Below are 24,297 nucleotides of genomic sequence, written 5' to 3' on the forward strand. Positions count from 1 at the left end.
GGCACATCCGGAAAGGAAGTAACTTACATTGTTTTAAAAGCCCTGAAGAGACTTCTGAGCCTGTGAATCCTGGTCCTGCCTGGATGGGCCATTTACCCTATCTGGAACCACTGGTCACTGACAGGCACAGGATTTCCCATTCTCTTTTGAGAATGAAAACACCTTTCTCTTGTGGAGGTCTCTACTCACTACACTGGTGGCTGTGAAAGCCACCTTTGAGGCACCTGACTGCCCCATGCTGCATGAGAGCTGCAGGCACCTACACCACAGCTGTCCATGAGCCAGACTCATTCCCACTTAGGGACTCTCTTGGGTTTTGACTAATCCTGGTTACTGGTTAGCAGGAGTCTTTCCATCACAGCACAGTTACACTGTCTTAATTCTGTTAAGACACCAACCACATTTATGACCCAAACTGGGTGCTTCCACTCTTGGTGTAATTGCAACCTAATTTTGTATTTCCTACAACTCTCAGTGTTGCACACAGACCACAGCTGTCTACTGGAACTTGAATGCCGCTGTGGAAATTCCTGATGCTTACCACAGAATGAGCATGAGAAACAGTCAGTGCTTTACCTACCTGACGGCACATCCTTTGCAGTCACCTTCGATATCCCTGAAATTCCAGAGTCCTATGGGCTTGCTGTCTAGAAAGGTTTCACCCATGCAGCCAGTGAAGGTGGTGACTCTTACTGCATCTGACTTCTGCAACAGAACACACAAACCTCAGTAGAATTCAATTTGAAGTGATCTACTGTGTCTGATATGAAAATCACAAAGACCAGAAGATGCTTCTTATTATTTTAAATATCAAGAGTAATATTTAATCTGAGAAGCCCTCCTGTAGAACAACCAATCAGAGAAAATGTGAGCTAAACTTTGCATCAGTCAGGATGGAAAATCCCATTTATATGGGTTTTAACAATTCCTGGAGAACGAGGATCTGCCCTGGCTTCCACATCACCATCAGCTTTCCTGGGTATTCAGAGCTGCCTGCGGGACTTGTTCAAGGTCTATCTGGATTTTTGTTTAAGACTTCATAGAAAGGACTACGAGGAATGTTGCCCACAATACAATAAGCAAAATGTTTCTACTGTACTTAATGCTAAAAAGCCTGGAAATCAAGCAGATCATCCAAGCTAGAAGACCAAGTGTGAACTCAACTGACTACACCTGTAAAATTCATGCTGAATTTTGGATGCAGAAAAAAGTGCAGGTGGCAAACCAATTAAAACTCATATCCCATCAAAACTCATATAGGGTCATGCATATGGGATCATGGTAACATGATCAAGGTAGTAATATTTGACAGTACACAGAGTACTCAGCTCAAAATTATCCTTCTAAAAATACCTAGTTTCATTTAAATTTCACTTCATCAGTATGAGCTGATTGAAAATCTATATACTTAGCTATTTGAGATAGACAAACACCTGCTGTTTTCCATACAGCAATTACAAATATGAAGATCTTGCAAGAGAATATGGAGAAGTACAACTTGAAAATATTAAAGGAAAAGTGTGACTCAAAAGACTTAATGTGCTGGTGATATTTCCCAGGGTAATTGGGAAGGTTTTAATTAGCAACAAGTATGAACTTAATGTCACTTCTGAGAAATTCATGACGTCTAAGTATCATAGTCTTCTACTCCAGTCAGATGAAAGATGTTTTTAAAAACCAAAAATGAGCCTCCTTTTTGAATGCACTGCAAAGATGCATGCAAAAAGAGATGTGGACAAAAACCCAGGACAAATCTAAAGCAGTCCAAAACCCAATAATATGAAAAAGATTTAAAAAATATCAGCGACCTTCGTAAATGTCCAAAGAGCTTCATCATTTTAGAAGAGTCTCAGTTAAGGTCTTAATTTTTAAGCCTGACAAGTGTACTGCATGATGACAAAAATTCCCCTGAAAGTAAAGTTATAATTTCTCTTTTAATTCACAGACTGTGTCTGAATGGAACAAGTCTGACAGTGTTTAAAACCCTGTATTGCAAATATGTCAGGCATAGGAAACTTAAAATACACTGTCTTCCTACCTCTGCCCTTGTCTTTATTTACCTGGAGAAAAAATTAGGTCGTTTTTTCCTGACTAGGGTGAAAAAATGGAGAAATCTCCAGAAAGTATCTGAATAATTCTTACTGAGGATGAAAACAGCTTTTCTGGCATCAGACTTTTGCAACATCCAAAACTCCTGTTCTGGTTCAGCATCACACCTCATACTCGATCCTACAACTGTCTTGTGTACTGAATTATGGTCACTACCCACGTCTGCCTCACTGTATCTAACTAAAGGAAAAAAGAAAAGCATTCAGAAAAGGGTTCAGGTTTAAATGTTGCTGTGTTCCAGGTCATTTTGTTTACCCTGAAACATAAGAGCCCTTGAACACTTTTCCCTTTAGAGATTCTGCTAAATCTCTTTCCTAAATACACACTTCATGAAGCTTCACTGTTAAGTAATTCTTCTTGACTAAGTAATATTCAAATACTCTTAGGATTTAAATGTTAAATACCCCAAATAAATACTACTACTAATAAACATGAAGTAAAAGCAGTAGATATATTAAATATTTTAAAATTCAAACTCATTTTTCCTCTGACAGTGCAATTTTAGTGAGATGACCTTTGTCATCTAGGAGCTCTTTATCTAACAATAAAATGTTTATAACACTTAAACCTACAGAATCTTTGATTCTTTGGATTCTTAATGTAAACAAGCTTTTTTTTGAAGTAGAATTCAGGTCAAAGCTCTGGTCTGGGAGGTTTGATATTTGAGAGCTGTGCAAATACAAATGGTATTATTATGTTTCAGTACTTGCCCCACTTGCCTTCTGATAACTAAAAAGTGATATCTAAAATAAAATTCAAATAAGGTTTGTGTTTAGGCTGGTACTTGAGTTTGAAGTTTCATGACTCCTTTGGGTGATCAACCAAAGACAAGAAGACAAAAACCACCTGACCATACATTTTCTAGCATCTCAACTGAGCCAATAAAATTTAAATATTGTATAAACAAAACTCTCAAGTGATTTTTTAAATGCAGAATGATGAATTTTTTTTTTTTAATCATAATTCTGGCATTTATGATTGTTACCTGAGCCAGTTGGTCTTCCTGGGCCTGCAGTCAGACTCTGACAGTTAAGCATTTTGGTGAGGTGGGCAGACACCCTATAGCCTCTAACAGACTTGTGTGCATTTGGGCCTGTGGTCATTATAGCTACACAGCGCTGCAAGCCCTGAATGGTCCTGATTCAGCCCAGTGCAGCGTTTATTCCACTGAGTTATTATGGTGAGTGAAAAACAGGCCATAATGCTGATGTAATTAGATTTGTTACTGGTAAAAAAACCACTGGAAACTAAAACTTACTTGACACAGCAAAAAACCAAGAATGAAAGGAAGCTGAGGAGAATTACTATGTGTGGGAGATAAAGTACCTCTCCCCAGTTTATATCCATTCCCTTTAAAAAAGCTGATCAAAGGGACAGAGTACAGAAAGGCAGTGAGGCCATTCTGGTTTTGTAAGGGTCACTAATCTCTGCAGTACCACTTTTAGCAAATGATGATTCATTAATTTTAGAAATATGACTAACAGAAGAAAGCAAACACCTTTAGTTGCCTCTAGATGGAAAGCTGGAAGGTAGGGAGCAAACCAGAACCTCTGTTTAAGGCCCTAAGGAGAACACAAAAAAGGATGACAAAGTCTGCTTTATCTAATATGTAATTCTCCAAGAAATTCTTCAGCTGACTTCTATTTCCCATATTAAATCAAATGACATAAAAAAAAATGTGCATGGCAGTTATTTACACCCTTAAAGTTCAACAAGAAATGTCAAGATTCATTGCATCTGCATCTTCAAAACTTGGAAGTGATTTTTTATGGATCCATTTCAGATAAAGCAGAGCATGCAGATTTCTACTAATACAGACTGACTTGCAATTTCCTAGCCCAAAATCTCATGAAATTTTTTCCTGTTTCTGTGAATGTGTGTCAGTCAGATATATCTCAGTTAAATTAGTTGGTAGTTGTGCAAGTCTGTTCAGTCTTGCTTTTTTTTTTTTTTTTTGGTATGCAGAAGCCCTCAGTGATTAACCTGATCAAGTTCTAAAATGAAATTACCTGACTGTGCTCCAAAACACATGGATATCTTTGAAGCTAAAGCTAGATTTCAAGACACCAATTTCAAGCAAGCGGAATCTGCATTTTTTGTTCCTCTTGTATCCTCTGATTTTCTCTTTGTCTGTCTGGTAATGTGCACCCATTCCATTATTTGTAAGGAAGGAATATGCCTATCCACATATTCCCAAGCAGAACCATCTAAAAAGTTGAACTTTCAAAAAACTAGAAAGTTGGACCATAAAATATTGTGCTATTACAACACTTGAGGACATATACAAACTTCAGTGTAAAAAAAAAAAAAAAAAGTTCTTTGAGTTCATTATTTGGGAAAGTCTAAATGTAAGCTTTTTTTTTAATGTTAAATGATGGGGTTTTTTGTAATGTTAACATTAAAAAAATACATATATTGATCAGGAACAAAATAATTAATTTAAATTATTTTGTGATGAAATTAATCCAAAAATGTATCCTTATTACTACTTATGGGAGAATGGTTTTTGCTGAAAGATTTCCATCCATTCTATTTGGCATAAATCTTCTATTCATTCCCACTAAGTTAAGCAATGTAGAAGCAGTGACCAGAAAAAATGAACAGGCAAAAAGAAGAGAAAATAGATCAGGGATCTGATGCAGGTAGCGGTTAAAAAGAGGGATAGTAGGGGAGGAAGACAGGAACAAAAATCAAGAAAATAAAGCAGAAATGCCGAAAGCAGACTGGAAAGGAACAAGTGACACTGTGGGTACATGACAGAGAGAAAAACCCCGAACGCAAATGAATATATATCATTATACATATTGTTAGGAGACCGGGAGTGTGCAGAAACAGAAGTGAGCTCCTGTCACTGACACTGAAAGCCTTTTGGGGCAGCAGGATGCCCCAATACAGCTAGCCAGCAGGCTTCTGCGTAGGAGAAGTTAACAGCAGGGGCAGAGAAACTTCAGGTCTGTGCACCTGCATGCCTAGGCAAGCCCTAATAATCTTGCAAGAGTGCAGGTTTACTGTTTGCTCCTAAAGCACCTACTATAATTGTATATTATACTATAATATGTATATTAATATGCCAGCATATTAAAGTTCACTATTTCTACTGTAGGCAGTAACAAAAATTGCCCACATAAATAGCCAGTTAATACACTAGCACCAGGCAAGACATTACCTTTATTTTTTCTGTTAAACCACCAACAAAGAGCATGGCATTAGCATCTACATCCAGAATGGTATATCCAGGTGGAGAGACGGCACTGAATGTGGCTGGCACGATGCTGGCTTTAGGACCATCCAGAGCTCTCACTGATATCGTGCCATTTTTCCCAGTCCTAGAGATTTTAACAAAATAATTTAAGCATACAGATTCAGTAGTTAAATCAAACATAGTAAAAATCTACTTTAGACATCTTACTAAAAGGCATCTTTTAATAGAGGCATGTATTACTGATTTGGTTATGTTTGATTTTTGATACAAATTAATACTCTTATGCCTGTGTAAGTTAAAGACATGATCACAGTCCCAGGGTTTTTTCCTCACCTCAAACTCCTTTTTGAACAAAATTCACTATACAGATGAAGTGGAACTTTCATTGACTAAAACAAAGAAGTTGCATTTTTTTAAATTATTGTGATGAAATTAGTGTTAAGTAATTGTTTCTTGACATTTAACAAATGATGCAGACAAGGTTCCAAATTAAATTTCTGATTTTCATAAGGTTTATTAGATTACATTTGAACTGAAATTGATGGTCATGTGATAAAGTACTTCAATTTGCTCCACTGTGATGCACAGAGTCTGCATTTTCTGCAGTGGAGCTCTCTGGTTGCTTATCAAACAGGCACAAACCCCACTACGTGTAAGGATGTTACCTCATTGTCCTGTGAACCACATCCAATATTGATGGTAACAGCAACAAAAGAATTTACCATTTGTTAATAGTTTCTGCAGCAGTTTGCTTTCTACTCCTTAGGTTATATTAATGTAGTAACTGGCATGCAAAGAGTTTGCTGGTATTTTTACAACAGAGTAAACAACAGAGTGAGGAGAGAGATGATCCCTCCTAATTTTTCAGGTATATAGAAAGATATTTCAAAATCAACTTGAATAATTTTGAATCCTTTGCAATAATTTGCTTAATATTACTTTCGCTTACAGCAGTATGGATAGTAGCTTTCCACGGAAAGCTTACTACTTACATAATAGGAGTAAACTATTAGGCACTTATAGTAACACCATAAATTTGTGTTTCCTCCCAGACAGATGGACCATAATTAACACACACAATTTCTTATGGGGTCATCATATGATTGTAGAAATAAGCATGGAGCGTGACCCAAATCCTGTCCTGGGCAGATGAGGTGTCTAGTATGTGCAGCAATGTGGTGGAGGAGTGGCTGGGAGATGAAGTAGGCAGAGGGAGATCACATACTGTGGGTTTATGGATAACTTTGGAAATTGCTGCTTTATCTCATTTTTAATAGGATGCTGGATTTCCAAGGACCACTGTCATGTTAATTTGGAAATTTCTAACATTGCACCCCTAACTAGCACTGAAACACTCAGCATGGAAACCAGTATTACATGGCACTTTTCTAACTTAATTTGACACTTAATGCAGAAATACATCATTTTAAACAGAACTTACTTTCTTTTTCCATAACAGTTTACAAAGGTTGTACACCTATCAAGAGTGACTACTAATTTTTTAGATTACGAGTGGTATTTTGCTGGCTACCTAATTAGACTTTAAAAATTACTCAGTACCTGGTCTCAAGCTAGACAAACTGGATTTTATTTCTGCATTTGTGAATAAGGTTTCCAGGGAAAGGAAAGAAGCTGATTAAATAGGGGTGATAAAATCCACCAAAAATTTCCACATGTAGCTTTTCTAGATGAAAAGTTACATACTCATCCTATCGAGATACTGTCAAGTCACAGCCATAAAAAAACCCAAAACATCCCTTTGATTTTCTGAAGTCCTGAACTTTGCTGCATGCAAAGATGCAAAATTCCTTTTTGTCTAATTAGGAAAAAAAAAAAAAAAAAAAAAAGATTGGCTTGGGGTATTGAAGTAACAAGCAAACTAGAAGTTAAAAGCATACCTTCCAGGAAGAACTGCCGTTTCTGTTAAATAAAGCTTTACTTGAAGAACTTACATGTAGAGCACAGCAAGGCAGACTGCATAACTTTGGCTACTGAATAAGCTAAATGAAGACATCACTATCCTGTACTTACAGAATTACTGGATTTAGAAAGTTTACCAGACCAGGGCTCTAGAGGGTGGAAAAATCCTGGACTATGCATTTTATATCTAAAAAACAGTCTTCAGGAATTCCTTTGGCTAAGAACCTATTACTCAAAAAACAGAATGAGTTGAGAGTTTTCTTCTGAAATAGCAAAGAACTAGAAAAAAGTCACTTATAAAAAAAAAAAAAAAAAAAAAAAAAAAGATTTAGTTGAGCCATTTCAGTTTTGATAAATTTCTCCTGAACTGTGAAGCAGGGTTGCAAAGTAATTTTGAGGGTTTCCATTCAATGGGAATACCTTTGTAGATCTATGACATCTTGCCTGCTTTCCAGTCAGGGATCTCAAGGCTTTCAATGTGAAAAACACGTATTTGCAAAAAAACGCTGGAGCTCTTCAACTACGCACCCATATCTTGATCTGGCAGCTCTGGAGGCCACATGGATGGGACTCCCAGTTTCCTAGGGAATCTCCTAAGTGACATTTAGGGTATGCAAACATGTAGCGGCCCCAAACAATTTTTAAAAAGTTGGCTAAAGCATCCACATTATTCTAAAGGACTTTTTTTTTTAATTTCCTTTTAATGACAATAATTTACCTTTTATTCCCAAATCAACTGAATGCTATGTAGACAGCTTTCTGTGCAGCAGAAATTCCAAATTTTTACTTTATTTTGTTCTGAAGGTTTATTGATGTGAAGCTATTTAAAGGATAAAATTCTTAGTGTAGTAATTGTTGAAAGACTAACAGTTGCTAAAAACTGGGGTTTTTTTAAACTGCTTAAGTTTGATGCTTTCTGAAAGAAAGCCATTGGCACTTCCAATCTATATTGTGCTGAAATCAAGATTCCAGCTAAAAAACATCCCAGTGCAATAATGCAGAAGTCACTGATCAGACTGACACTTTTTAGGGTGTCTAATATGTCACAAATAGCACAGATGTCTTTCATCTTCAAACAGACTGAACTGCTAACAATGGAGTCTCTTCTATAAATAATTCTCTCTTATTTAGGGAGGACAATTGAGCTTGAAGAAAGAACTTGGCTAACTTGACAGCAAAAAGACATTGCTATCCTGTGCATGACAAGTCATCAGGTTAGAAGATATTGTTCTAGTGACATTAAGTTCTTGCAAAACTGGTGGCTTATAGAAGATGTATCAGCACTTTGTGGCTGATCATCTGAAAACTTTACGTAGTGCCATGCATGCAGCATTTGCTCTTTAGCAGATGCATGATATGAATGAGATGACTATTGCAAGTCATCAACATCAGATTACAAAATACCATGTAGAAACCTCTGCTCCTTGAACCCTTGAGAGCACAGAAAATCCTCATTGGAAAGTATGGCTTAGATTTGCACAGTAGTTTAAAACTGAATTCTTGCTGAGCTAGGCTGGATGGACACTTGTGTTTCAAGTGTCCTTTGTCCTCAAAGGAAGTGCTGCTTAAACTCTGTCATTAACAATTAAAACAATGGTAATACTTAAATCACACTTGATTAAAACCACAACTAATCAGGTCCTGCTCCTAAATGAGGCCTGCTGAAGTCAAGTGACATTGTTTCACTGACCTAGCCAGTCTCAAAAATATTCTGCCATCCGTTGGACTGTTTCACAAAATTGACATTGTTTGCATGTCACAAACCTGCTTTAAATCATGTTGTCACATACTGTTATGCCAAATTTTCCTTTGTTAATTGATACTTTCATTCTTGATGCCAATCAGATTTGCCCCTGTAAGCAGGTAAGTAGGTGACATTTGTTAAATTCCTGTACCATCAAAGTATAGGGAATTCCTATAGGAATTCCTATAGGAATAAACAAATTTTACTTCAATTCCATAAAAAAAATTAAAATATTTACAAGATAGCCTCTGCATCTACAATAAAATGCAAAGTATTAGTATGCTTTAGATAAAAAGGTGATGAAAAATAAAAGTGTCGCTGGAAAACAGATGCAGTAATTATCAATTTACTGGAAATTTTGGCACAGACATTAACTGAACTGAACATCTCTGATCATTACTCAACAGTCAGCTTTTTCCTATTTAGGTTTCATTCACTATACTGATTGACTTTGGGAATTTCACAACCTCTGTGTCACCACATCTCCTCCTTTTAAGGCCCTTTGGGATCCTTGATTAAGAACCGCTATCAAACTTCAAACCTACCATACTGTTTTTATTGCGTGTCAGTGCCTGTCACCACTGAAATCTATGGCAAAATTCAGCAAGGCCAGAATTTCATCTTATGTCCCCGTTCTAAGTGGATGCCCTGCTCCACCTGTTCAGGCAGTTCTGTCAGGTTGCTGAAAAAGTCTGTGGCCAGAACTGAGTAGAAATTTGGAGAAAAAAGGTGAGGGAATGAAATGAGTAAAACTCTCCAACAGCTTATGAAAGGAGTCAGAGGAGGGTTATCAAATGGACTAAAACGGTCAAAGTTGAAGAATCTTCAGTAAGGTTTGTGATTTATGAAGTCTGCCTTCAGAATGCAAAATGAGTCCCAAGCTCTTTGTCTTAATCCCACAAATCCAACTAATACCCCTGCAATGTAATTCTCCTAAACACTGCTCTGTACTTCAGATTTGTGCAGCTGTAATTGTTCTAAACTGCTGACCCAACATTTTGTTCAATACTAATGGCATGCACACCCTATATATCCAGAACAACCAGCTTAATAGGCAATGTGCTTTTGTAGGATGTGTGAATTTTTATACCATGTCCTGGCTCCGTATTCTGCTGAAGCAGCTTTCTTGTAAATGAAAGTCTGGCATTACTGTGCCACAAAGCTATTTTAGTATGCATAATATGAACTGGTGAAGATTTCAACAATTCGTATTGTACCCCAGTTTGTATTTTCCTAGCAATGAGGTTTCATTAAGCCAGCTTCTGGAGACGGTCCCATAATTTTATTTAATTCTCTGCTCTGAACGGCTGATTTCAGTGATTTCACTAAATTATTTAAACTGGATGCCATTTACCTCCTCTGAGAGCTATGGATGTAACCGGAATTAGAGTGCTTTGTTTTCTTTTTCCTTCTTTCTCTCATTTTCTGACTATATTATCGGTTCTATGTTTAACACTATGTGAAATTAACTGTAATGATGCAGGAGGAATTGCTCAGCTTCATATCAAATTGCAATATAGATGAAGTTATCTAAATTACTAAGATCTGTTCAGAAATAAAAGATAAAGGATATAAAGTTATGTAATCCTTATGCTGTAATTACTACACCATATGTCATGTGTTTGCTATTTGAATGGAAAATATAAGCTTCAACTTACAAATGTGAAATTTGAATATTAAGTTATCTACATTTCTAAAGTTTAAAAGCATTCAACAACTGATCTCAAATTACAAAGTATAGTTTAACTTTCCAGACTATTTCATCCTTGAGATTTCATAAACTGTATCTTTTTAAATATTTCCCATTTGAAGAGATATTCTCCCTATGGAAATGGCATTCTGAGTAAAAATCAAGATACTGGTGTATGACAGACCATTCATTTGCAGTACTGTATCAAGACCAGAAATTCAGAAAAGCTGCTCCTCTTTGAAATTCAAGGAGAAAAGAATAGTAGTTATCTGTCTGAGTGCCAAAACCTGTAATTGATTTTAAAGGGAAGCTGTTTGAAGAAGAGAGTTGATAGAGTGATAGGTAAACAGAAGGGAATATATGCAGTCATAGATTTTTGACGCTAGAGGGGAAATATGTGATGAAAATAAATTCTTGACACAGAACAATTCATATTTCAATAGTAATTGTACTGTATATATTTTTGGTACTACTGGACGTAGGTTCAAAAGCTTTCATTAAACTAGACTAGAATTTCTCATATTTATAACATCATCTTTTTTAAAAAGTCGGTGTTTCAAACATAGCAAGCCTGAGGTATGCCAACTTGCGGGCAGGGGGTTAGAAGCAGAACTTGTTAAATTTGGTCATTTTTTCCTTTAGGAACAAAATCTTCGAAACGAAATAAATACTTGCCTAGAGGCTTCAATCCGGTACCAAAACCCATCATCAATGGTCAGATCTGGATACTCCACCCGTCCAACACCAGATCCCACATCCCACAGGAAGCTCACCTTGCCTTTGCGCATCTCTATGGCCAAGAAGTCAGTCTACATGTAAAATATGAAAATATAAGCAATCTCATACTTTAATTAAAGGAAATTTTACAGAACTCTTTACATGTCAGAAGGTCTTACGGGGCATTAGAAATCCATATATAGACAGTAAAGAATGAACATAAATTCTTACAGTGATCTAAAATGAGATTCTCTTTTTCCTGCTTTTGTTGTTTCAAACAAGGAATCTTAAGCCAAAGATGGCAAATGACTTCTGTCAGTGCTATGCAGCAAACACCTGCTAGGCTCACAGAAATGTCAATATTGTAGCCATCAAGAGAAAGATTTAACTCAGAGTAACATTGTTTGTAAAACAGAAAGATGTCAGGATTCTAGGCTAATACATGATGCCATCTAGCCTCTTAATGTTGTAGTAGGTAAATAAAGTATATAATTCAAAATGTTAGAAATAGAATGCTTTTCCCATTTGCTGAACTATTATTGATTATTTTAGAAGTCTGTCTGCTATAGGGCCTATGGGAAACCGAACCATTCATCATTATTATGCTTGGAATTGTAGCCTTGACTTAAAATTACAATAAATAGGAGCTTTGGCAGATGCAAAATGATTAGCTACTTCATTCCCAAGGGAAAACCCACAACCAAACCCCAAAATTACCCTGGTTGCACTGTGAATTTTGAAGATTTAATGTAGTCTGTGTACAACTCTCCCATTTTATACCTAGTTAAAATTAAAAAAATATAAAAAAATATTTGCTGGTCATATTTTAGAAGTCCCTGTAATTAATCCCAAAGACAGTGAATGTCTAGATTATCTCAGGCCCTCTACTACTGCTTTGAAGCCCCTAGGAGAAAAAAACCACACCTTTCTCATCTTCTGTATTTGTCAGTAGTCTGATTTGATCGAGCAACCCTGACATGAAAAGCAGAAGACAGACTTACAAACTTGGCACTTCCAAGGTAAAAAAGCAGATTGTCAGCAACTACAGTCTTCACATTGACAATGACAGTGTTGTATGTCCCCTTCTTTATTTCTGGTCTGTATGTGCGAATACAATTGCCTCCAGAGGACACGGACACTTTGATCTTCAAAAAAAAAGCACAGCAGAAAGAATTGCGTTTACTGCTTATTATTCCAGAAATAACTTTAGATGCTTCCAAATAATTAGAAGGGTATTATACATTTTTTTTTTTTTCCTTCCCATTTCTCTGTTACATGTACCAGGGAGTTGCTTGGATAGGCAGAAATGGTAGGCTTGGATAGGCAGATAGGAGGTAGAAATGGAATTTTCTTTTTGGGGTTATTTATTAAAAGGAAATAAAACTCTGTCTAGCATTCAGATTTGAAAGGATGAACTGTATGGATTAAAAAGAGTTAGAGTATATACCGGTCTAAAGCAAGCAGCCGTGGAACTCTAGCAGTAGAGATAGTCTATAAGTAGAATATGCAGCCAGGAAAATAAGCAGCACTCCTGAAGGGACCACAGCACATTGCTATCAGGTAGACAGGATTATCTATTTTTTCCTTGTAATATCTTTGATTATGCCAATTGAAGACACCTTTTACCAATTATTTTTAAACCAACAGTTGTGTCTATCATTGCTTTTACATAGTCCCTAATGGAGTTGGTATTCATAACGAAGTTTCATTTTCACAGCTGGGTGACATATGCATTTGGACATGCGTGCTAGTTTCCTCAGGCTCTGAGCACAGATAAAAACGGTATACTGTTTGCTTTCATAGTGCCAGCACCGACATAATGACAGGACAATGGTATTTCAATTCTAGCTAGACAAGTTTATGTATTAGAGTAGATGCACATAATGGTATCACCTTATGCTTAGGGCAAACTTTGTCAAAAAGGACATCCACTATATGACCAAAATCACAATTTTCCTATCTCAGAAATGCTGAGCAGTTAAATACTTCAAAGCCTTCAGACAGAAGATGAACATAACAAAACCATATCATCATTGTAGCTTGTCTTTCTATCATGGGCAAATTTCATCAAGTCTATGGAATACACTTCTTTCCCAGGATCCTATTATTCTCTACATTATTTTTTTTCAACCATTTTTCAGGAAGTTTTCTTAAGTACCATCTTCAAGAATTTTTTTCCTTTGCTATATTAAGTCACAAGCTGCATAACCTTAGCATTAACCAGTGCACCCTTGAGTTTAGTACTGAGTCAGGGGGATGGACTCCAAACTCATTAAATGGACTAGAAATACATTAACTCAAGTTTGAGTCCTCAGAACTACTACTGGACAAAGAAAGTCAAGAATATGGGAAAAGCAGGTGGTGTCATTCTCAGGTAATATAAGTTCTGTGAAATGAAGTCAGGGGCTTAATATCAGTGCTGAGGCAAAAAAATCACATTTTCATTTTCACAAAAAATCAATGATGCTGTGACTCTTCTGCTATCATCCACAATACTTCTCATATAATAACCTTTCCAGATACATTCCTACAGATGTCAACCATTTAACGAGGGCATGTTTTTAAATGAAGAAAAAAAGAGTGAAAATCATCAGAATATTCTCTGTTTATCTGAGAAATTAAACACCATTATTTGCTCTCTTTACACAAGTTTAGAATTAGAAAGGATTCACCCCGTGGAAAAGAAATAGAAAAGTAGAAAATAAAATCCCGTCAATACTCAAAAGGTCATCTTACTGAGAAAGAGGGCTTACCGAATTGGCTTGCTTCCGAGCTTGGTTTATTAGCTCTTTTATCTGAGAAATGTTTTTCCCTAAGTTGTCCTGAAGTTCTTTGATTGGCTTGATTTTATCTAGCAGGCGATCTGCTTCCTTTTCCAGGGTTTTAATACTGGAATCTGCATCAGCAACTTCATAAAAAAGAATAAGGCAGAGCTTTAGAGAATAGTGTCAGAGAGGAATTATACGTTGAAGTAATAAAATCCAAGAAAATTCTGCATACACAATACTCAGGCAGTTGTGTATGCCACTATGAGGTACACACAGACCAGGAAGCTATCTGAACAGAATAAGACAGTTTAAGAATATTTAGAATCAAGTTAAAGTAGCAGTAGTAACAAACACAAGTGTTAAAGCAGGGTTTTGAAGCAATAACTATGCTTCAGGTCAGGATGATACTAATGGAAAACATTTCCTGCAGCAAAATACACTTATGAACAAAGTACTTGCTTTCTTTTTTTAAAAAACCTCCAATTTTGAAGAAAAATGCTAGATTAATGAAAACTGGTTAGTTTCCATTAGTAATTTCTGAAACAGGGTTAGAATTAACTTGAAGTTAATGCTTGAATTAACTATAATGGCCACAACTACAAAAAGGCTTTATTCTGGTCACAAGTTTAAAATTCTGTACATGTACTGAAAGCAGATTAAAAAACAGTGGCAGTAAATTGCAAATATTTTATTTTTTTCAGGTGAACTTAATAATTTCACAAGGATATTTTTTGCTCTCTTTTTCTTTAAGCTTCAAATGTCTTCTTTGCCTCTCAACATACAACCAGTGAATAATGTCCTCTCTTTGACAATTCATAAGCAAATCTAAGTATTCCAAGACTTGGCTAGCATGAGGGTATGGGGTTGTGTGGATGACACTGAAAGGGACAAACCTGCATCTACCAGAAGAATTTACATTGATGATGATAACAATAGTACTACTGATTCCATAAGGCATGAAAGTCTGGATATCTAGTTTTTGAATAGTCACCCTGACACTGATACCAAACCTTCAAGATGCTTCTTAAGGTTTTACATAAGTGAAACTAGTTACCAAGTCACTTCATCTCAGAGCTTTCAAAGAGTAACTATTTAACTATTCAATTAATGTGAAATGTAGAGCACCATGCAGAAGCTTTGGTGGTAAGCAGTGAATCAGTTTACTGGAAAAGGTGCAATAAAAGCAGCAAGAAAGAAAATGTACGTACTGATTTCTGTAGGCAAGATAAGGAAACAAAGGAAAGAGAAAAGACAGAAGATAATGTAAGAAAATATTTTGAAGACGTAAACACAAATGTAAAGTAAATTAAGGGACAGAATTAGCCTAGAAAAAAACGTATTACCTTACATACATTACATACCTGTATAATGAGAATTCAGAGCCTGAATTTTGACATACAAGAGAGGCTATGTCTAGCTTAACAGGTAGTTGTGAGTGCCAACATACTCACTATATACATTTGGACTGGTTTACTCTGCATTTATTTTAATCTCATTCTGTAATCTGAGTATCCATTAGCAGTTGGAGAGTCGTAAAAGTGTACTTCTGGAGAACATCTTCCAGCTAAGCTTTATTTGACATGAAAGACTTTGCAAGTGTTAAGATCACTCCTCAATGTGAACCAAATAATGGTCACTGGGGACAATCAAGAGATTCACTTCTAAATTATCGCTCCTAATCTCAACTGAAATGCTAATGTACACACAGTCTTAGAATACTCGGGCTGGGACAGATGGCCTAGTCTAGATCCAGCAGTGTCAAGGAATTACTGCTTTTAGGCCATTTCTCAGTTGTTCATCACAACCCTGCCAGAGGTCATTACCTCATAGATCTGCTTGATCCCTAACCTGCCATTATCTAAGCACGCTATTTCAATATTTCGTACTTTTCATATTGTCTAAACAAGTATGGATCAGTCTGCCTGATGGGGATTATACGTGGGGCTCACACATGTATCTATCTCAGTTGATACTGCAATAGGCAGGCAGTGACAAATGGCCATTGGGATTAACTTCTTTCACTGGTACAGCTACAATTTGGAGAGGATATTGTCCATAGAAGGAGACTGACAATATCCTAAACTGGGTATTTTTAGGTGCCCGGCTTCATCAAGGTGATGACAATCTGGGGAGCCCATGTTAGCTGAGAAATTAGCCCTTCAGTAATTTTATAAAGACATTCAGGTTTTGTGGTCAGCCCTGGCTGTATACTCCTATATGATACGTTCTAGTAATCTACCATAAATGTGTTGCAATTTAGAATTCAATTTTATCCATCATAACCAAAGTGAAAATGCTAAAGCAATTGTCACATTTGATAACAGAACTCACTATCAAAAAAAAAAAGCATTAAAAAAGCAATTCCCAGCATCTCCTTTTCCTCTTTCTTCTTAAGTGTCTTCAGTGTTCTACCAAAAATAGTAATGTGTATGAAAGAAATCATGCATTTCTCCTGAAACTGATTATCTGATTGACTGAAGACAGGGTTAGTGCGTGGAATTTTGCTTGAATCAAGGGGTGAGATGCCAGTCAGAATCTTCGATTATTCACCTCCTAAATACTTGAAAAAGTAGTCTGCGGAACAAATCTACCCACTACATGTTCATCCTGCTGACATTAGCTTTTTTTCCAACTACTAGCAGCAGTCCTTAAGATTTAAAACTCTTTTTATATATAAAGTCCATAAAATAGAAGTGTTAGAGATTCCTTTTATCCCAGCATACTGTAGTAACACTACATGAGTGAAATTCTGGAGTGTCTCTGTTTCATTTTGAGATGTGAAATTAAAATCACAAACTGAAAAAAACCACCACCAAACAACCCAAAAAAGATCTTACTGTTCTTGATAGGATCCTTCACAACAGCATTTGTTTTCGCCACATCATCTGCAAGTTTACTGTAGTTGTTTCTCAAGCCCAGGAGATTCCTGTTGAGGTCTTTAATCTGGGCCAGGACATCATTTGCAGTATCGTTGGCTTGTCTTGCTTTGTCTTTGGCTGCCTGTATCTTAACAGCTGTATCTGTAGGTAGAAAAGGATAAAGAAATGATTGCCTAGAGTACAGAAGTTTCCTTTACACATCTTAAGAATAAAGTTGGGTCAAAATTCTACCATCTTAAATTGTGTTGTGCAGTTCTTTGAGAGCTCTGACTTCACATGTAGTAAGGCATATCTAATTGTGAGTGTGGATGTGGGCTGCAGAATCTGGCCCTTTATGTCTTTTTCGAGACAGCAAATGCACCTGAAGAAGAGAAAATGCTCCAGCTCCATTTGTATGTAAAGGACAAATAATTTTTATTAGGTACATTTTTGTGCAATTTAGTTGTTGCTGTTGACTCACTGGTTAACCTCTGATCAAGTGTCAGGTATAATATTTGACACTTACAATAGAAATAGGACTTTCAATGTTCTGATGTAGAGAGTACAGAAATCTAACTCCATGTGTTTCAGTGGAGTTCACTGACTGAATTAATCACATACATCTGTAGACATCCTTGGTGACCTTGAGCAAAACAATTAGTCTAATGCTGCCCTACCTCTCTGCCTGCAAAATGGAAATGAATGTTCTATCTTTTGGGTGAAAACATTCAAGTACGGAATGTTTTGATTCTGCTATTGATAAGAGATAAAACAGACAGGTATTCAAGTAGGTATTTATCCAAATCCTGTGTTAGTAAACCAGATTGCTTTGAAACTTAGCAAGCAGCTGTTGAGCAGCTCAGGTGCTGTCGCCACACTGGGACTACATCAAAAGCTGAGCCAGCAGCAACAGGCTGTGCTGGGTTATGGAGCTACCAAATTTTCTGAATTCTCACAGATGGGAGGAAATGAGCAAGCAGAAAATGTTGTGGTGGACACTCCAGCTAGCAGGGAGCCCATGTGAACTCCCACTCTACCACCACACCACAGTGGACTTGTGGGACCCACAGGAACCTGCTTTGCCACCTGCTTCCTGTGGAACTGTTCTTGGAGTTGCTTTCACCTTGCGTTCTCCAAGGTATCCTCACGTCCCTTAGTCACATGAGAATTTTGGAGTGCACCTCAGAAGTTTGGACACCTCTGAAACAACCATGTAGAGGTAGTGCCACTTGTCACACTGACTGGGGCTTCCTGTGGTAGTCCATGAAGTAAACAGACTGCATTGCAGTAGTGGGGTAGGCACAGGTTGTGTTTTCTTTCCGTTTCTGACTAAAAGACAGTCAGTAAGAGTTAGTTTATACTACCATTTGCTTGAAGCAGATTGTACATTCCTGATTCTATGACTGTGTGAAGACATGGGAAACATGGACATTTCCTCCATTTCAAGGGTATAGGTTTCCAAATGGTCTCCTAGGTAGGTCCTTCTCCTTCTGTGGAACATCTGATGTGATCAATCCTGTTGCCTGGGGAGCACGTGATGTTTCCTAAGGCCACAGGAAATAGATGGGTTTGTCCTGCACACTGGACAGTTACATGACCCTTTTTGCTTTCTTGAATGAAGATGAATGACACCTGTGCTGCAAACAACTCCACCCTTTTTTCTGAAGTTTTGGCTCTGAAAAGCCCCCAAAATACAATAGCACCTTGAAAATATAACTGAACCCTTAATGAACCATTAAAATCATCAGTACAGACAAGTGAAAGAACAGAGAGCTCTGATTGCGTTTTTTCAATTACTTTTTTCATCAAAACTTAAGTGATCTCTTTTTGAGGCCATTATTAGAGGGCATGCACCTTCGGCAGAGTGTAAGTTGGGAGTTACTGTGTTACTTCCCTCTATTGGTCACACAAATTACATTTATTTTCAGCCACGCTTTGAATTATGCCTATCCCTGCACATGTGGGTCCTTGTCCTAAGGTGATCTACCCATCTATCCCATTTTAAGTCTTTCTCCTTTTATTTGGCTATTAGTATAACATGGACACAAGAATTATTAGTTTAAGCTGCTCTCTGCTTTCTTGAATCCTTGAAGAACAAGATATATGACAGGGTCATTTCCTCCCCCATCCTCATTGGTTATTTCCCTGTTGGACAACTAATTTACTGCATTTTCTTATCCATGCCATTTATTTGCTCTGAATTTCATTTTGAACACACATCCACTTGTTTACATGAGTGTCCTTGTCCCAAGAGCAAGCACCCTGTAACTCTAATCTGACAAGAGTTTATTACATTACTAAGGGTTGCATATTTCATATTTCTTTTACTTGTTTGATATTTAGCATTCTGTGTACTAAGGTCAACTGGCCTTAGAGGTCCATTTTGTTTGCCTGAGACATCTATCTGTGCACAAGAAGAGAAACAGTCATGTCAATACCTGTGGCCAAAACCTGGGAAGTGGCATAAGACAAGCACAACATATTAAAAACAATTTTTGTGAATGCCTGATTTCAAGGATCACTAAATCTAAACCAAAACTTTTCAGTTATCTGAAATCTTAAAGCCATAAAAATGTGCAAGTTCAATAGTAAATTGTTTTTCATGTCAAGTTCTTACTTGCAGTCTGAACCTTCCAGACCATCACAAATCAGAGAGAATATAGATTTTCTTTAGAGACTTCTCTTAAGGCATATCTTCAGTTTATAAAGTGCTCCTTGGAGAGAAAAGTCGTAGCAAATTACATTGATAAAAAACTTTTTATTTTCTAACACAAATGTGCAGTTTATCACTGTCCATCATAATGAATCTACATTGTAGCTCCCTGTCTCTTGCTATCACAAAACAAAGTAGCTAACCTCCCAGGACTCTGGGATTTTAATGAGTATTGCAGATTTTTTAAAAATGGGGGTTTTTTGGCTATACAGAATTACGAATGTGCATAACGCTTCAGAGTTCATTGAGGATATCTTGTACCAGTCCCAAGTAATTTACAGTCTAAAAAAGATCTACACCACCAAACAATGACTGGAAACGATACTTCAATGTAAGTCAATGGGAGTGTGGTAGAAAGGCAAGACAAAACCCAGCAGATTTCATCCTGATTTTTCTGTAAAGTCAGTAAGCCTTTATTCTTCTTGGATTAAATTATAATGGTTCATTAAACAGCAGTTTCATAAAAAGACTTCTCCTGTTTAAAGAAAATACTGTTTGTCTCAGATTGTATCATCATTCCTGATATCAGAATTCATTTCTTTATGAAACCTTTTGCAAACTGCAGTAGCATGGTACCTTTTACCACACCAAAATACAAACTGATACTAGGCATCTGTTTTCAGTTCAGTTCTCTCTCACATTGCTCCTCTTTGTCTTACTACAGTGGCCAATGGTCAAAGTGGACACAGTGCAGACCCAGGCAAAGATTGATCAGACAGATGTTAAGTGATGGAAAATGAAACAAAAGAGCGGGGATGAGCCAAGCGTTGCAGCACTTTTCCAGCTTACCGTTAGGAATGGCTGACAGCTTTCCAAAGGTTTCATTCAGAGCTCTCAGGAGAATGGAATTCTTCTCATCAGCATCTTTCAGCCTGTTCTGCATGCTGTCCACGTTATCTCCCTTTTCTATAAAAAGTGCACAAAGTACAGAAGCTTTAACTCTTTGTTTCCACTACCATTTCTTTGCACATAATTTAAAAAGCATCATAATGAGCAAACCATTTATCATTAATATATTATATTGTGTAAACAAGAAAGTCCAGTAAAACTGGTTGTAGGGTTCATTGATAATCTTCTTCTGTTTCTTTAAGTTCCCTACTTCCATGGTATCTTAATGCTTGAGTTCCTTGCACTGCTGTGTTTTTACCAAGGGTTTTCCTAAGGTATACAGAGGAAAGGAAAAAAAGGCAATCACAGATGATACGATTTATGCAAATCCCCACAATGACCCACTGATAGATTCAACAAGTGTGATGTTTAGTCATGGCTTTGATTCCTAGATTAAGGTACTACCGAAATTTTCTTCTTAAGGGGGTTGTCTGGGAAGAATGAGCCAAACATAGCGTGAAAGAGGCAGGATTGATTAGGTCAGCTTACTGTTGCCATTAGACTGGCCAGAGCCCAGTTCTCTTGGATTTTCTGAAAGATAACCAAATTGACGTAACAGCTGAGGAAAACACATGAGAGCATCCTAGCACTGATCAATCTCAGGAGACTACACTAATAACAGGTTATTATGACATAAACATATTAATTTCGGAGGGAAAAAGCCTGCCTGGTAAATAAAATTCAAAGCTAAGAATTTGTTCGAACTGTAGAACTAGTACAAACGAAAGGCACAGGTGTGTCATATTTGGTACATTACAGGTAAGTTCCTATTCTTCAGCAGTTATTTTGAATAAAAATTATAGAGTTTTTTTTTTTGAACAATATCCAGCATAACAATAATTTTTCAAACTCTCAAAAGTGAGATTCCAGCTAAGCTGTATGGCTATTTAAACAGATACTATTTCAAAATTTAGAAGTAAAGTTTGGCACAGAAAATTTTTCATCATTTCTTCATATCAATATGGAACTCTTTGGAACAGACAGCTGGTAATTTCTTACTTTAAAGGCACGCCCTGTTGGGAAACTAATTCAACATCACTGTGCCTGAGAACATGAAGAGAAGAATAATTTGTAGAAACGGACTTCAGGGTACCAAATATGACTGTGACCTTCAGATACGTGACATATGTGAAAACATTAACTAAATTTTCCAAGACTATAGCAACACTGAAATAGTGGGTGGAATTTAAATGAGAATCATACTTTTGTTGTTAGACCCTTTGAAATGTCATTCAGGAAGAAATCTGTTTGCTTTATTTAAATTAGAGCCACACACAGGACGCAGGAGTGCCTGGAGGTGAGCCTTCATTCCTGCAAAATGTCCTGCAGAGGAACAGGACATTTGTGTGAACTGCAAGAGACACAATTGACACTAAAGTTGGGAAGAATCATATCAGTTATAAGATCACCCTTCTCCTCAAAACCACCTTTATTTTCAAATGGCAGGTTTTGTCTCCACTGATGAATGAGGCTACTGGTAATGTCATGTTGTTAAACTAGGATGAACTCAGGAGATTCTGGTCTTAAATGCTCTGAGACTTTATCTGAGTTAAGCAGCAACACCAACAAAACTGTTTTAATTTCCTCCATTTAATTCTGAAATTATGGTCTGCCTGATATTTCCTTGGTGTCTCTGGTGCCTTTTGCAATGTTTGTGTTTATAAAGTGTGTTAATATTTCTGAGATACTTGATTCTTTTCTGGTGGTGGTGTACTAACTTTGTTGCACAGTCCTCTTCACTCTGCCAGATCCAACATTATGCTAATTATCCCCAGTTATATTTCTGAAGAATCATGTTTCCAGACTTTTGTTTTCAGCTTTGTAACCATAGCAGCAAACTGATTTTTATGGGTATTAATAAGGGAAGTTTCCCTAGAACTCCTGAAATTGAATTCTGAGACTCTACCTGTTTGCTATTTTTTCTTTTAATTCCTCAAATACATTTTAACTGTGTTTTTAAAAATATTACAACAATAAAGCCATAAGTAAGTGCCTCGAGGGAGGCTCTCACACAATGGGATGTGAAGAGATACTAAGGCCCATGTCAGCTTTCCAAGGATATTGTTCATTTTGCACAGTGATATTAACATGAGGTTGTATTTTGAAGTAACTTCCCATCCTGTAATCCAGGCGGCCTCTTCACTAAACACTGAGCTAGTTTTGGATATGAATCACAAACCGAACTGACTTGACTTCAGCTTTTCCCCATCCTTTAATTTATTAGCATTTATGAAAAATGCTGGAGCTATGATTTGAAGGCCTGAGATCCTCCAGTTAATCATAGAGGCTAGACAAAATACAGGCGGCTACAGTCTAAGTTTTTCCAAGCTACATTGCTTATCTGACTTGGAAGAAGTTAGTGGGTCTGCACTGGAAGACGCCAGGCACTGTCAATTCACATTAAAGTGTTGAGGAGTATCGCGAGAAATTTCTCTCAGTCTTGTTCCCACTTGATCAGCTCTGCACAGAGATGGCACAGGATGCCAATCAATGCAGTGTTTATTGTTCAAATCAACAACTATTCATGCACCACTGAAACTAAACCCTAAAGAGTAAGCAGGATCCTGAAGGACTTTGCAGGTATGGGCCTTCAGGTTTTCTGGCTTGGTTAACAAGAGCAAAGATTTTAAATTCCTGTTTATATTTCCATGGTTAAATACAGCATTACAGAATACAGCGTCATCCCCTTTTCCTCTAAGTGAATAAACTGAAATAAGTAAAATGAAAATAAAACCAACATCCCTACACTCATATGTTTTGTTACAAACTCACTTAAGAACTTAGTTAATTACCGTTTATATGCAGTGATCTATCTTTACAAGAGACAATTATTTACAAGTGTCTGCAGAACACATGTATGTGGCACTGGTTAATTACTGATGATGTGCCACCACTGCAATGCTAACAGATGTCTTCTGATAGCATGACCAAATGCAGTTTTCCATGCAAAACTGTCCAAGGAGATGTCATAGGGCTATGCTACCCAACGCATATCCCCCAAAACGAGAAAAAAAGGTGGAAATCTATTAAGGAGCAACATACACAGCTGTTTTTATCAATTGGATACTGACAAATGAACTGGCAGTTACATACATCGCTTTCTGATATCTTTGGTTTGCTTCTTCCAAGCAGTGTTCTTGCTCCCCACAGACTCATCCTATAAAGAGGAAGATGGGTCATAAGCTAAATTTTTTTCTCCCCAAACCAAGCAAGGCTTGGAAACTGGCATTGGAAACAAGCAGGGGAAAGAGATACAACTAGAGAAAAGCAGCTAATGATGGTTAACTTTCTAAAAAGACTACTTTCAGCACTGACTGCAGTTTTTGTATGAATACTACGTTGGTCATCAAACTAACGCAATAATTCGCTGAATGCAATATGCCAGGTCAGCAAAAATACAAAGGAGAGGAGAATACACAAACAAGGGATCTAGCTGTGCCTATCTGGAAAATGTTTTAGCTAAAAATATTCACATGTTGTCAGACAAGACAGGTCCCCCTCAACTTGTCAATTCTTAAGCAAAAGAAATGACATGAGCTGAATTTTAGTAGCCACCTGACACCAGTCTCCAGCTGAAGAGCAGTTTATACATCTTATTTTCTCTTCTCATTGATCAGTTTTGACAAAGTCCGTATATAGTCTCAAATCTGCACTGGGGCAAGTATATTTTTCAAACAGTAAATTCAAA

The 24,297-nt window shown here is 37.0% G+C and overlaps 1 protein-coding gene across 1 annotated transcript in view; it reads right to left on the minus strand.

Annotated features, from left to right (window-relative positions):
* Positions 1 to 24,297, minus strand: part of LAMA2 (laminin subunit alpha 2) — a 296,182-nt gene that overhangs the window by 35,895 nt on the left and 235,990 nt on the right. The window contains exons 43-50 of the mRNA XM_035899887.1: positions 20,511 to 20,627; positions 16,988 to 17,170; positions 15,359 to 15,364; positions 14,136 to 14,290; positions 12,384 to 12,527; positions 11,341 to 11,474; positions 5,276 to 5,435; positions 581 to 705 (exon numbers count right to left, since the gene is read on the minus strand). Of these exons, the coding sequence (XP_035755780.1) occupies positions 581 to 705; positions 5,276 to 5,435; positions 11,341 to 11,474; positions 12,384 to 12,527; positions 14,136 to 14,290; positions 15,359 to 15,364; positions 16,988 to 17,170; positions 20,511 to 20,627 (1,024 nt within the window). The remainder of the gene's footprint in view (positions 1 to 580; positions 706 to 5,275; positions 5,436 to 11,340; positions 11,475 to 12,383; positions 12,528 to 14,135; positions 14,291 to 15,358; positions 15,365 to 16,987; positions 17,171 to 20,510; positions 20,628 to 24,297) is intronic.

Source organism: Egretta garzetta, unplaced genomic scaffold (assembly GCF_000687185.1).
Source record: "Egretta garzetta isolate BGI_Z169 unplaced genomic scaffold, ASM68718v1 scaffold397, whole genome shotgun sequence".
NCBI lineage: Eukaryota > Metazoa > Chordata > Aves > Pelecaniformes > Ardeidae > Egretta > Egretta garzetta.